General features: G+C 35.5%; 1 protein-coding gene across 1 annotated transcript in view; it reads left to right on the forward strand.

The window, feature by feature from the left end:
• The window catches only part of BMPR2 (bone morphogenetic protein receptor type 2), a 151,857-nt gene that overhangs the window by 76,912 nt on the left and 59,570 nt on the right, over positions 1 to 15,375 (forward strand). Inside the window, exon 2 of the mRNA XM_027564601.1 lies at positions 14,357 to 14,527. Within this exon, the coding sequence (XP_027420402.1) occupies positions 14,357 to 14,527 (171 nt within the window). The remainder of the gene's footprint in view (positions 1 to 14,356; positions 14,528 to 15,375) is intronic.

The raw sequence follows: 15,375 nt of genomic DNA on the forward strand, positions 1-15,375 counted from the left end.
TCTTTGAAAATCTGATATTCACTATGAAAAGTTTGACATAAAAATGATGCTTCCAGGAATCAGGGGAAGGAAGAAAATATGAGAATTTGAAATCAGAAGCAACAATTCATTTGGCTGAGAATAAGAATTGACTGCAATTGACTACCTAATGATAAAGCAAAGAAAAAGATTTCTTTTACATCCTCTTAGTTATTTGGCAAGCATATTCACATAATGTGGATTAATTGTCTGTGTTATACTTGTCTCCTTAAATGTCAGAAATCATATCAGCAATTCCCTTTGTACCTCCCTAGTGTGGGAGTGGGATTGCGTTTTGGAAGGGGTGATTCTTTTGCCTGCAGAGCTGTTTTGCATATTGCTGAATATTTAGCATCCCTGGCCACTGACATTAAAGCCAGTGAAAACCCCCCAATCATTTTGACAACCAAAACAAAACAAAATATACCTCTTTCACTCGTCTCTAAATTGCTACCCTCCCACCACAGGCCATCCTGCCCAAATTAGGAACGACTGTTCATCTGTTGATTTGTATTCAGAGAATCCCATGAACAGAGAAGCCTGGCAGGCTACAATCCATGGGGTCGCAAGAGTTGGACACAACTTAGCAACTACACCACCACCGCCACCACTTAAAATACATTTAGTGGCTATCTAAATGTTTTTTAAAATGCACCCGTTTCAGTAATTCCGTCTTTTACCCACCTTTTCATGGTGCCATTCCATTCCCTATCTCCCATCCTTTTTTTTTTTTTTTAAGAGACTTTTAGTTTTTAGAGCACTTCTAGGTTTGCAGCAAAATTGCCTGGAAAGTATAGAATTCCCACATACCTACTCCCCTCCCCCAACCCAGACTCCTTCATTATCAGAATCAAGATGAACAAGTTCCTCTGTATTCATGGCTTTTCTCTTGAGTAGTTGTTGGATTTTGTCACTTTTCCTTCATCTATTGATATTATCATATGAATTTTCTTCTTTATTGATGTGATAGATTACATTAATTGATTTTTGGATTTCAAACTAACCTTCTACACCTGGGATACATTCCCCCATTAAAAAAAATTTCCCCAAATGCTCAGCTGTAGATTGGCCTGGTGAGTCTTAGCCTTGTATGTTCAAAACTCTGTCAAGGTATTCTACTTTTATGCACTGTTTTCGTTTACTCCAGTTTTGAACTATTAACACCTAAGTTCTTCTCAGTGCTCTAGTTCTGTGAATCATGTCTAGAGCATTTAAGCTGTCATTGCCAAAAATCCCAACTTTTAAAGCTTAAACAGTTTTTTGTTGTGAAGTATTTTAAACACATTAACACTCAGAGAAATGACTGAATACCAAGATTTAATAAGTGTTAACGTTTTGTCATGTTTGTACTATGTTTGTTTAAAAATGTGTGTGTGCGTAGATCACATTGGTTAAAACTCCACTCCCTAATTTCATCCCATTTTCTGCTCCCCAAAACTAATGCTTTCTTGAGTTGGAATGAATCTGCTTTTTTTCCCATGTACCTATAGTTTTAGTACATAAGGTATGCATTGATAACCTAGAGTATTATTTTGGGTTATTTAACTTTGGAGATTCTCTGGGTTTGGTTCCAGAATATCACCAAAAAAGTAAGTCATGTAACTTACTTGTTTTCCTAATACATGTGTAAGTTATGTCTAAAAAAAGACGTACACACCTTAATTTAAAAATACTTTATTGCTAAAAAATGCTAACCATCATCTGAACTTTTAGCAGCTCATAATCTTTGTAGTCATAGAGTCTTTCTTCCACGTTGATTGCTGCTGACTGATCAAGGTGGTGGTTACTGAAGTAGGTGACTATGATTTAAAAAATAAGAGTAAGAAAGTTTGCTGCATCAATTGACTCTTCCTTTCACAAACAAACTTCTGTGTTTCATGTGGTGCTTTTTGATAGCAATTTATCCACAATAGTACTCTTCAAAAGTGGAGCCAATCCTCTGAAACCCAGGTGTTGGTTTATCAACTAAGTTTATGTAACGTTCTGAATCCTTTGTTCCAATCTCCTGTTGAAATTTTTGACCTCTTTCCATGAATCACAAATGTTTTTAATGGCATCCAGAATGGTGAATCCTTTCCAGAAGGTTTTAAATTGACTTTGTGCATATCTGTCAGAGAGATCACTATCTATGCCAGTATACCCTTACAAAATGTATTTCTTAAATAAGACTTGAAAGTTGAAATGTCACTTTGATCTTTGGTCTGCAGAATGGATGTTGTGTTAGCAGGCATGGAAACAGCATTAATCTCTTTGTACAACACCTTAAGAGCTCTTGGGTAACCAGGTGCACTGTGAGTGAGCTGTAATGTTTTGAAAGGATTCTTCCTGAGCAGTAGGTCCAAACAGTGGGCTTAAGATCCTCAATAAACCATGTTGTAAACAGATGTACTGTCATCCAGGCTTTGTTGTTCCATTTATAGAGCACAGGCAAAGTAGATTTAGCATAATTCTTAAGAGCCCCAGGATTTTCAGAATGGTAAATGAACATTGGCTTCAACATCAAGTCACCAGCTGTATTAACTCCTAACAAGAGAGTCAGCCTGTCCTTTGAAGCTTTGAAAACTGGCATTGACTTCTCTAGCTCAGAGTCTTAGGTGGCATCTTCTTTCAGCACAGGTCTGTTTCATCATCTGCATTAAAAATATCTGTTGTTTAGTGTAGCCACCTTCCTTAATTATTAGTATCTTAGCTAGATCTCCTGAGTAACTTGGTACAGCCTCTACATTGGTACTTGCTACTTCACTGCACTTTTATGTTGAGAAGATGACTTCTTTCCTTAAATCTTATGAACCAACTTCTGCTCACTTCAAACTCTTCTTCTGCAGCTTCTTCACCTCTGTCAGCCTTCATGAAATTGAAGAGATTTTGGGTTAATTTACTTTAATTCTTGTAATGTAGAGATATCCCTTTTTAGAATTCAAATTGGAATTTAAAAAGGAATTAATATATTCATCTACTAATACATATTCAAAAATTATCTGTACCAAATTATTTTTAAGGTTTAGTTTTAAATTTCCTTAAGTGAAATTTTCTCTTTTGGTTATACAGTTCTGTGAAGTTTGACAAGTACATAATCATGTTAACTACCACCCCAATTAAGATACAGAACATTTCTACCCCTTAGAAATACTCTTTCAGTACCACCATAATCAGTTACTCCCTCCTGCTCCCATCAGGGCTCTGGTAACCAGTAATCTCTTCTCCGTTCCTGTAATTTTACCTTTCTAAAATGTCATGTAATACATCAAATAGTATACAGCTTTTTTAGTCTGGCTTCTGTCATTTAGAATCATGTATTTGAAATTCATTCATGTTCTTTCTCATGTCAATAGTTCATTCCTTTTTTATTGCTGAGAAGTTTTTGTTTATCTGGTTTTCAGTTGAGGTACATTTGGGTTATAAATAGTTTTATGTGGCTATAAGTAAAATCACAATAAGTATTCACATAAAGATTTTTGTGTGAACATAGATTTTCATTACATTTATATCAGTATCTGTAGGTATCAGGGAATGGGACTGCTAAGTTAATTGGTAAGCATATGTCCCATCTGTGTCAGCACCCTGATCAGTACTTGATACTGTCAGGAGTTTTTTGTTTTGTTGTTTTAAAATTTTAGTCATTCTAATAGGTGTGCAATAGTATCTCATGGTAGTTAAAATTTTTTTCATTCATGGTTTTAAGAAAGGTGAGTTATAATTGACATGCAATATTATATTAATTTCAGGTGTATAACATAGTGATTGGGTATTTTTTATACATTATGAAATGATCACATGATAAATCCAGCTACTGTCTGTCACCATACTGCAATATTACTGCAATTACTGCAATATTATTAGCTGTAATCCCTATACTGTATATTACAGCACCATGATGTGTTTATTTTACAATTATAAGTTTATACCTCTTAATCTCCTTTACCTAGATATCCCACCCCACCATCCTCCATCCTTCTGGAAACCACCAATTTGTTATCTGTATCTGTGGAGCTGTTTCTGTTTTGTTCTGTTTATCTCTTTGCTTATTCCACATGTGAAAAGTAGAATCACATGGTATATCTCTGACTTATTCCACTTAGTGTGATACCCTCTAAATCCATGCATGTTGTTCCAATTAGCAAGATTTCATTCTTTTTTTTATATCTGAATAATATTCCATTGTGTATATATAAACCACATCTTATTTTTCTTGTATATCCATTGTGTGTATATAAACATCACATCTAAATTGATGGGTACTTAAATTGCTTCCATATATTAGCTATTATAAATAATGCCACAGTGAACCTAGGGGTACTTATAGTTTTTCAAATTAGTGTTTTCATTTTCTCCAGATAAACAGAAGTTGAATCTCTATCTTGTATAGTAGTTCTATTTGTAATTTTTTGAGGAACCTCCCTACCGTTTTCTGTAGTAACTGCACCAATTTGTATTCCCACTGTGTACAATGGTTTCCTTTTCCCCACATCTTCATCAGTACTTGTTCTTTGTTGTCTTTTTGAGAATAGTCTGACAGGTGTGAGGTGTCTGTCTCATAAGGGTTATGATTTGTGTTTTCCTGACAACTGCTGACATGTAGCATCTTTTCATGTGCCTGTTTGCCGTCTGTATGCCTTTGAAAAAAATATCTATTCAGGTCTTCTGCCCATTTTTAAAAATTAATTTAATTGGAGGCTAATTACTTTACAATATGTGATAGTTTTTGCCATACATTGACATGAATCAGCCACAGATGTACATGTGCCCATTTTTTAATTGTGTTGTTTGGGGTTTTTGGTGGGGTGAGGGGTATTGAGTTGAATGTTGTTGTTCAGTTGCTAAGTTGTGTTTGATTCTTTGACCAGGTAGACTGCAGCATGTCAGGCTTTTCCTGTCCTTCACCATCTACCTGCTGCTGCTGCTGCTGCTAAGTCGCTTCAGTCGTATCTGACTCTGTGCGACCCCATAGACGGCAGCCCACCAGGCTCTCCGTCCCTGGGATTCTCCAGGCAAGAACACTGGAGTGGGTTGCCATTTCCTTCTCCAATGCATGAAAGTGAAAAGTGAAAGTGAAGTCGCTCAGTCCTGTCCGACTCCTAGCGACCCCATGGACTACAGCCTACCAGGCTCCTCCGTCCATGGGATTTTCCAGGCAAGAGTACTGGAGTGGGTTGCCATTGCCTTCTCCTAAAGTTTGCTCAAACTCATGTTCATTGAGTCAGTTATTCTCTGTTGTCCCTTGTCCTCCTGCCTTCAGTCTTTCCCAGCATCAGAGTCTTTTCTAATGAGTTGACCCTTTGCATCATGTGGCCAGAGTTTTGTAGCTTCAGCTTCAGCACCAGTCCTTCCAGTGAACATTCAGGGTTGATTTCCTTTAGGATTGACTCTGATCTCCTTGCGGTATAAGGGACTCTCAAGTCTTCTCTAGCACTACAGTTTGAAAGCATCAATTCTTTAGTGTTCAGTCTTCTTTGTGGTCCAACTCTTACATCCATATATGATTGCTGAAAAAACCATAGCTTTGACTGTATGGGCCTTTGTTGGCAAAGTGATGTCTCTGCTTTTTAATGTGCTGTCTAGGTTTGTCATAGCTTTTCTTGCAAGGTGCAAGTGTCTTTTAATTTCATTAAATTAATGCGATTTAATTGCAGACACCATCTGCAATTATTTTGGAGCCCCAGAAGATGAAGTCTGTCACTGTTTCCATTTTTTCCCTCATCTATTTGCCATGTAGTGATGGGACTGGATGCCGTGATCTTCGTTTTTTGAATGCTGAGTTTAAGCCAGCTTTTTCAGTCTCCTCTTTCACCTTCATCAAGAGGCTGTTTAGTTCCTCTTCTTTCTACCATTAGGATGGTATCATCTGCACGTCTGAGATTGTTGATATTTCTCCTGGAAACCTTGATTTCAGCTTGTGATTCATCCAGCCTGCCATTTCACATGATGTACTCTGCATATAAGTTAAATAAGCAGGGTGACAATTTACAGCCTTGATGTAATTCTTTCCCCGTTTTAAACCAGTCCATTGTTCCATGTCTGGTTCTAACTGTTGCTTCTTGACTGGCATACAGGTTTCTCAGGAGGCAGGTAAGGTGGTCTGGTAGTCCCATCTCCTTAAGAATTTTTCACAGTTTCTTATGAGTTGAATGAGGTCATTATATACTTTGGATGTCAGCTCCTTATTGGAGTTACAAATATCTTCTCCCACTAAGTAGGTTGATTTTTCATTCTATTGATGGTCTCCTTTGCAGTGCAAAAGCTTTTTAGTTTGATATTATCCCATTTGATTATTTTTGCTTTTGTTTCCCTTGCCTGAGGAGATATACCCCAAAAATATTAAGATTAATGCCCAAGAGCTTACTGCCTATGATTTCTTCTGAGAGTTTTATAGTTTCAATCTTAGATTTAATTCCGTATCCCCTTTTGAGTTTGTTTTTGTGTATGATGTAAAAAAGTGGTCCAATTTCATTCTTTTGCATTCCATTGTCTAGTTTTCCCAGCACCATTTATTTAAGAGACTGTAACCATTGAATATTCTTGCCTCCTTTGGCTTATATTGATTGAGCATATAAGCCTGGGTTTATTTCTGGGCTTGCTGTTCTGTTCTTTTGATCTCTGTATCTCTTTTTGTGGCAGTATCATACTGTTCAGATTATTAGACTTTTGTAATATAGTTTGAAATTAGGGAATTTGTTACTTTCAGCTTTGTTCTTTTTCAAGATTGTTTTGTTTATTGAGGCATTTTGTATTTCTATGTAGATTTAGAATTATTTATTCTAGTTCTGTGAAAAATGCTATTGTTATTTTGATAGGAATTGCATAGAATCTGTAGGTTGCTTGGTAGTATGGACATTTTGATAATACTAATTCTTCCAATCCATGAGCACTGATAAATGGATTTCTTTGCATTTTTTTTACATTTTCTGAGTATAGGTCTTTCACTTCCTTGGTTAAATTTATCACAAGGCATTTTACTCGTTTTGATGCAACTGTGAATGGGATTGTTTTCTTCATTTTTCTGTTTGTTCGCTCTTAGTATGTAGAAGTCCTGCAGATTTCAGTCTGTTAGAATTGTGTCCTGCAACTTTACTGAATTCATTCACTAGTTCTCATAGGTTTTGGTTTTTTGGTGGAATCTTTAGGGTTTTCTATATATAATATATCATCTGCAAATAGTGACAGTTTTACTTCTTTCTTCACATTTTGGATGCTTTCTATTTTATTTTCTTGCCTAATTGCTTTGATTAGGACTGTGAATACAGTGTTGAATAGAAGTGTCAAGTAGGCATCCTTGTCTTAGTTCCTGATATTAAAGGAAAAGGTTTCAGCTTTTCACCATTGAGTATTTTGTTAGTTGTGATTTGTCATATATGGGCTTAATTATGTTGAGGTGCATTCATTCTATATCTACTTTGTTGAAGTTTTTGTCTTAAATGGATATTGAATTTTATCATTCATTGCAGTTTTAATTTGAATTTTCATGTTAGAGTCACATTCTTTTTTGTTTTGTTTTGTTTTTTTTTAGAGTCACATTCTTTTAATGTGAAAATTTATTTGCCATGTGTCTGTTTTTAATGTAGGAAAAGGAAATAAAGATGGATGGATCAGTGTTATTCTTGTATTTCTAGGAAAAGCTCACCAGCAGAGGCTTCCACATTAAAGGGCTCTGGGTGTCCAGGCATCAAAGGGACAGAGCTCTGCTGTATTTGTTGGACTTTGTTACAAAGAACTAGGCTTCCTTTAAACACCAGCATCCCCAAACTGGAATCTCTCATCTTAAAGACTTTGTGCCATGTGTACCTTGTATTTATACATATACATATAAAGAGTATACTACACGAATGGTTCTTTAGACCAAGATCCCATAGCACAACCCAGTTCTCCCCATACTAGAACTACTTGGTTAACAGAGGTTAGAGATTTTTGAATGCTCTGAAATAAGCTTTTAATGTATATAATGGGGTGCAGTGTATTTTGTTGGTAGAGCACATGGTCTTAGTGTCAAGTTTCTTTTTTGCTGATGTCATACTTTATTTTTCTAGGACTTTAATCTTATTTTACTCTAAACAAAAATCCTGATAAAATTGAACATATATACAAATGTTCATAACAGTTTTATTTCTAATAGCCAAAAAAACCTGAAAACTACCCCATAAGCGTCATAAGATGAAAAATTAAACAGATTGTACATCTCATCTACATCATGAAATGCTACTACATAAAAAGTAATTCACTATTGATTCATGCAGCAAATTGGGTGAACCTCAAGGAATTTTTCTCAGTGAAAAAAGTCAGTCTCTAAAGAATATGTACTATATGAACACCTGTGAAATATCAATCATTGAGTTGGAGAGCAGGTTAGTGGTTACTATTGATTAGGAATGGGGGACGAAGGGATCATGATTTTGAAGGGTTAACAGAGTGATAATACAGTTGAATGTTTTGATTGTGATAGTATATGACAAAATTGCTTAAATTTTTTCTCACACAGATAGGTACATGTATTGTTGATAAAATATGATTAAACTCTGTGGATTATGCTAATATTGATCTCTTGGTTTTGTTACTACTGTATAGTGATTGTGTGGGTGGGATGTGTGCATTGATGAGAGAGGGATTGGACTACTCTCTATTTTTCTTTTTCTTTTCTAGACTGGACTAGCATACATTTTATTCAGTGGCCAAAGAATGGAGAAGTGGGAACCTAGTTTGCAAATCAAATTCTCTTCCCTGTATTTCTTTTCAATTACCTATGGATATATTGATATTTAAAAGTAAAAAATCTAACATAAAATCATTCAAAAACTTTTGTCTTTGAAACTTATAAGTAATCATGAATATATTTTCATGAAAGGTCAAATAATATGATAGTATTTGTTTGTTTTAAAAGGGCAAATAGTTAATAGTTTCACTTCCCAGGTGATGCAGTGGTAAAGAATCTGTCAATGTAGGAGACACAGGTTCGAGTCACTGGGGAAGATCCCCTGGAGGAAGAAATGGCAACCCGCTCCCAAGATTCTTGCCTGGAAAATTCCATGGACAGAGGAGCTTATTGGGCTATACAGTCCATGGGTTTTCAAAGAATCAGACATGACTGAGTACACATAGAGTTAATATTTTCAGTACAGCCTTTTTTTCCTTTCTTTTCTTCCCTCATAAAAGCAAGTGGGTAGTATTTTTCAGTGTAAGCATAATGATGCTGATTTATGTCTGTAATGACAGTTAACTCATGCTGACATGATGAAACTATGCCATACCTTTATACCCTGCATTCTTGATAGTGTTATGTCACAGAGTGGGAAATGTAAGACAGCTGAGTATTCTAGACATGCCACACCTGTTCCTGGAAATTAAATGCTGCATATGATTAGCAAATGCAGATCCCAGGAAGCTTATGTAAACAGAAAATGTTTACTTTATTTTCAATTTTATATGTATCTGGAGCGAAATAGTATATGTTGTCTTTATACTAATAGTATCTTTATTGCTTCATTTATAGTTTCATGGTCAAAGGACTGGATGATTATTGCCCAGATATATAATCTTTGAGTGGGAATATGATATTAAGTATAATTCATGTAGATACGAAAACTGCCCTTAACACTGTTGGGGATTTATGGTATACAAAATGAGTTATGTAAATCTAATCTGACTCTGGGAACAAGTGAAGTCACCCTCCTGCTTGGTGGGGAAGATATGTATGTTAAATTGATAAAATATAGTACCATATAATGCTAAAGCAGAGCATCAAAAATGGCATTCTGGATATTGGGTATATTATGTGTAAAAGCCCTTGGCCTATTCGTGTGGTGGAAAGTGAAGAATGGAGAAATAGCATGAATGGCAAGTAGTAGATTGAGTCCTAGGGCTGACTTACCTGTTAGGCACAGAAGGCATAGAATCCAGGGTCCATAGTATTTTTGCAGGCCCATGAGAATGTTTTAATTTGTTTTAAAATCAGAAGGAAAAAAATGAAGTTTATTGTTAAAGAAAATGTTCTGATATTTAGTGTTAATGTTTTTCTCCCAATGCAGTTATAAAGTATACTTTTTAATGGAGGAAAGGTCCCATGAAAACAAAAGTTCCTAGGGCCCACAAAATTGGTCATGTTCCTATTGGGTCTTAATTATAAATGGCCTTCAATGCTAAATGAAGTGCTTGAATTTCATTCTAGCAACTTCAGGGAGCTAATAGATTTTAAGCATGGTCCACTTTATCTTTTATGAAGATATCTCTGTTAGCACTTTGGATGTGACTATTTGCATTTTAACATAGTTAAGTTAATCAAAATTGTTTTAGTGCTTATTACAACCAAATATCACCTCTTTAAAATGAGGAGAGCAATTTTTAAAAGACTCATGTCTAATCACAGTACTTGGTTAAGGATGTCTCTTAAGAGAGCTAATTGACTATATTCAACTGATCAAGATTTGCCAAGCTGTTGATAAATTTAGAAAACCACATGTAAATAATCAGGTCTCTGTATGTGACAGTATAATGCTAGGCTAGACTCTCTGATAATACTGTTTATTTCATGCCTTTTTTGCCTACATGATTTATGAAGAATCCAAAACTTTCTATAGAGATACTGCTGAAACATTCCAACAAATAGCATTTAAAAAGCTATAAGCACTCTTTTATGAAACGGATTTCTTTTTTTTTTATTTGAGCAAAAGGTGATTTGCTAGACATCTTTATTTTATATGGTAATTTGCTGAATCAAAATTTGAAAGAGTTATTCTTAAAATAGCAAAGTAGATTTTCCCTATACTAATTAGACTTTTTATTTAGGCTGTACTGGGTCATCAGTGCTGTGTGCGGGCTTTCTTTAGTTGTAGTGATCAGGGCCTGTTCTTCGTTGGGAGTTTCTCATTGTGGTGGCTTCTCTGTTGTGGAGCGTGGGCTGTAGAGCTTATGGGCTTCAGTAGTTGCCTCAGATGGGTGCAGTAGTTGAGGCTTCTGGGCTTATCTGCTCCGGGACATGTGGGATCTTCCTGACCAGGGATCAAACTCGTGTCCTGTGCATTGGCAGGTGGATTCTTAGTCACTAAAACACCAGGGGAGTCCAGGCTGAAGTAATTTTAAGAAAAAAATCAGGGAAAACTGAGAGACAATAAAGGTATGATTCAGTGTACCTACATTTGTACCTTTATTGCTTTGATGATATTGGGACGAAGAGAGAGGGAAACATAGAAGAGATTGGATTTGTTTATTGTCTTTCTCTATAAGGAGTCTTCTAGGTTTCATTCATTGAATTATTTAATAATGGCACTAAAAATTTATGCCGTTATGCTCATGCCTTTTGCTGCTTTTCTATTGTAAAAGAAATCCAGGAAGAGGAAAAAATTTTATTTTGTGTCATTTCATGATAATATTCATTTTCTTTTTATTTTTAAAGTAAATAAGGCATTTAATTCTACTTCCAGATATGGTTAGATCCCTATTCATCAACTCAATATTCAATACAAAATTCTAGACAAAATGGATAAGAACAGAAGAGGAGGAGAAAAAATCGATTATCTTGGTTGTGAAAAACTAGAGATGTTTAGTTTATAAATTCATTCTGACCTTTCTAACAATAATGGCAAAATTTCTAACAATAATGACAAAAAGGGAAGCAGAGTAGGTTATATAATTTCAGCAAGTGGTAGTAGCTAAGGAGCCTTTAACTTTAATCAAGAAATGGGGATAGGGAGTTAAAATAGGCATGCTTTTTTGAAAGGTCTATATTATAGAATTTTCTTTTTAGTTTACATCTTTTAAGTATCAGTCTCTGTGCTGTATGTACTTTATATGTAGAGATATATTTTATTTTGATCTTAATAATAATTTGTTCAGTTCAGTTCAGTTCAGTCGCTCAGTCGTGTCCGACTCTTTGCGACCCCATGAATCGCAGCACGCCAGGCCTCCCTGTCCATCACCAACTCCTGGAGTTCACCCAGACTTGCATCCATCGAGTCAGTGATGCCATCTAGCTATCTCATCCTCTGTCGTCCCCTTCTCCTCCTGCCCCCAATCCCTCCCAGCATCAGAGTCTCTTCCAATGAGTCAACTCTTTGCATGAGGTGGCCGAAGTACTGGAGTTTCAGCTTTACCGTCATTCCTTCCAAAGAAATCCCAGGGCTGATCTCCTTCAGAATGGACTGGTTAGATCTCCTTGCAGTCCAAGGGACTCAAGAGTCTTCTCCAACACCCTGGTTCAAAAGCATCAAGTCTTCGGCACTCAGCCTTCTTCACAGTCCAACTCTCACATCCATACGTGACCACTGGAAAAACCATAGCCTTGACTAGACAGACCTTTTTTGGCAAAGTAATGTCTCTGCTTTTGAATATGCTATCTAGGTTGGTCATAACTTTCCTTCCAAGGAGTAAGCGTCTTTTAATTTCATGGCTGCAGTCACCATCTGCAGTGATTTTGGAGCCCCAAAAAATAAAGTCTGACACTGTTTCCACTGTTTCCCCATCTATTTCCCATGAAGTGATGGGACCAGATGCCATGATCTTCGTTTTCTGAATGTTGAGCTTTAAGCCAACTTTTTCACTCTCCTCTTTCACTTTCATCAAGAGGCTTTTTAGTTCTTCTTCACTTTCTGCCATAAGGGTGGTGTCATCTGCATATCTGAGATTATTGATATTTCTCCCAGCAATCTTGATTCCAGCTTGTGTTTCTTCCAGTCCAGCATTTCTCATGATGTACTCTGCATATAAGTTAAATAAGCAGGGTGACAATATACAGCCTTGACGTACTCCTTTTCCTATTTGTGAAAGTTTGCAAATTAGGGTATATCTAAGGAAATATTGATATTCAATATGCAAGATAATATAAATGTTTGTCATTAAAGGAATTTGAATATGTGACTATTTATGGTAAAATATGGTAGAATTATAATCAGGCTAATGTCCTAAGATTAGTTTTTATGAAAAGATATACTGTATTTTCTGGCCATTTATTTGGTATTAGTGGATATCTTCTAGAAGACTGCCTGAGGTAATTTTTAATTGTGGAAATCACTTTTGTGTTTTTTTTAAGTAATTACTCTCTGTCTCCAAGTAGACTTTAAGATGCTTGAGGGGTGGAACTCTATATTATCTACTTATAAATCCCCTATTTACTTAGCCCAGTACTTTGAATGTGGTCTGTTGTAATAAATATGGCAGGTCTGTGTTTCTGAATGGGCTTGAGCCCACAGTTGTTGGTCTTTCATTTCTTTTCTAGGGTTTGGTCCTTAGTTTTGTATAAGAAACATTATTTTAATAGATCGTCTTTAGTGCTAACATGGGCTTCCCAGGTGGTGTAGTGCTAAAGAATTCACTTGTCAACGCAGGAGACACGGATTTGATTCTTGGGTTAGGAAGATCCCCCTGGAGTAGGAAATGGCAACCCACTCCAGTATTAATTGCCTAGAAAATTCCGTGGACAGAAGAGCCTGGCTACTAGCTAGTCAAACCATTAGGAGTGTCTGCTTTATGAAACCAAATAAAGATCAGCCGTTGCTTTTGATGACCATTTACTTCTTTGGTAGTCTCAGCAGTGTTGGTAAATGTTTGTTAGCTGATAAATTATGTGGCAAATGTGCTGAGATTAGTTAAATCGATTATGTATATGGAGAAAGCTTGACTGGCATTGAAAATACATTCGGGTGACCTTTAGTATAAGGGATTATTAAGCATTTCTTTTTCTGGCTATTTTATTGATATTTTTAATAATGGAAAATCATTTTCTTTTTGACCACTGATAGGCTTAATATTTAAAAACAGGTTTATTAAGGTATAATTTATATAATAGCATGAAATTCAGTCATTTTAAGTGAAGAGTTATTTTTTTTTCTGATAAATTTTAAAAAGCTGTGCAGACATTACCACATGTAATTTTGGAATAGTCCAGATAAAAATCATGTATCCATTTGCAGTCAGTCCTCATCCTTAGTTTAATATGGCTAATGATGTTAGGTTTAGCGTTTTACAATTTGCTGTAAAATATGGTAGAAGGGGATACTGTAGAATTTCCAAAAATTATTCAGCCTTCTAGGTTTGTTGATTTCTTTATTTTTAATTTTTAATAATTTAGAGCATGGACATTTTTCTGATGATATTTGTTAATTCAGACATTAGTATTCCATAGAGTGATGAGAATAATTTGTATAAGAGGGTATTGCTTTTGAGAAATGTGTATTCAGGAAGTTAACAAACTAATAGAAAATATTACTAAATATGTATAAAATTTCTCAGTTACCCACACCTTGTTAGGAATTTAGTAGGGAAATTTAAAGTGGCTTTCAAAAAGACTATAAAGGCTTTTGTAATAATTTTTTGCAAAGATTATCATATAACGAATTTGTCATTTTTCCCTTTGTTTTAGCTTCTCAGAATCAAGAACGTCTCTGTGCATTTAAAGATCCATATCAACAAGACCTTGGGATAGGTGAAAGTAGAATCTCTCATGAAAACGGAACAATATTATGCTCAAAAGGTAGCACCTGCTATGGCCTTTGGGAGAAATCAAAAGGGGACATCAATCTGGTAAAACAAGGCAAGTAATACTTTTCTTACCTGAAATCACTGTTTCATACAATTGAAGATTATCTAAAAAGGGCATGGAGATAGAGTATAACACTGCAGGAGAATAGTACATTTAAAAGTATGTATTCATGTATGTATGCCCAAACAAGCTCCAAATTTACAAAGGGTAATTGATTTTTAGCTTATTTAATAGTATGTTATTACAATATTAATAATATAATGACATTCTATGAAGTTTAGAAAATACAGAAAACTGTAAGAGAATAAATGTCTACAATTCCATACCTATAAAAATTTTTTTAAACTACATTGGTTTATTCCCTTCAGGTACTACATTTGTACTCCTATGTTATATGTTTGTGTAATTTTTTTTCCAAATTATGGTAATACTATATAAAAAATTTAATATACAGTTTTCCCATTTTCAATTATATCATGGATATTTTCCTATCTTTAACTATTCTTTGAGAACACCTTCAACATCTATATAGTATTTCATTGTATACATGTATCTCAGTTTACTTACGCATTACTCTTTTGTTGGACATTATGTTGTTGTCCGGTTTTCATTGTAATATAATGCTTCAGTGAATATCTTTGAACATAATTCTTTGTATCTCAAATAGACCTTTTTTAAAAAAATGTTATTTATGACTGCATTGAGTTTCCTTTGCGGTGCATGGGCTTTTCTCTAGTTTCAGTGAGCCGGGGCTCCCGCTCACTGTTGCAGTGCGTTGGGCTTCTCATCGCGGTGGCTTCTGTTGTGCAGCATGGACTCAGAGAGCACAGGTTCAGTAGTTGTGGCTCATGTGCTTAGTTGCCTGTGTCATGCAGGATCCTCCCGGATCAGGGATCGAA

Source organism: Bos indicus x Bos taurus, chromosome 2 (assembly GCF_003369695.1).
Source record: "Bos indicus x Bos taurus breed Angus x Brahman F1 hybrid chromosome 2, Bos_hybrid_MaternalHap_v2.0, whole genome shotgun sequence".
Lineage (NCBI taxonomy): Eukaryota > Metazoa > Chordata > Mammalia > Artiodactyla > Bovidae > Bos > Bos indicus x Bos taurus.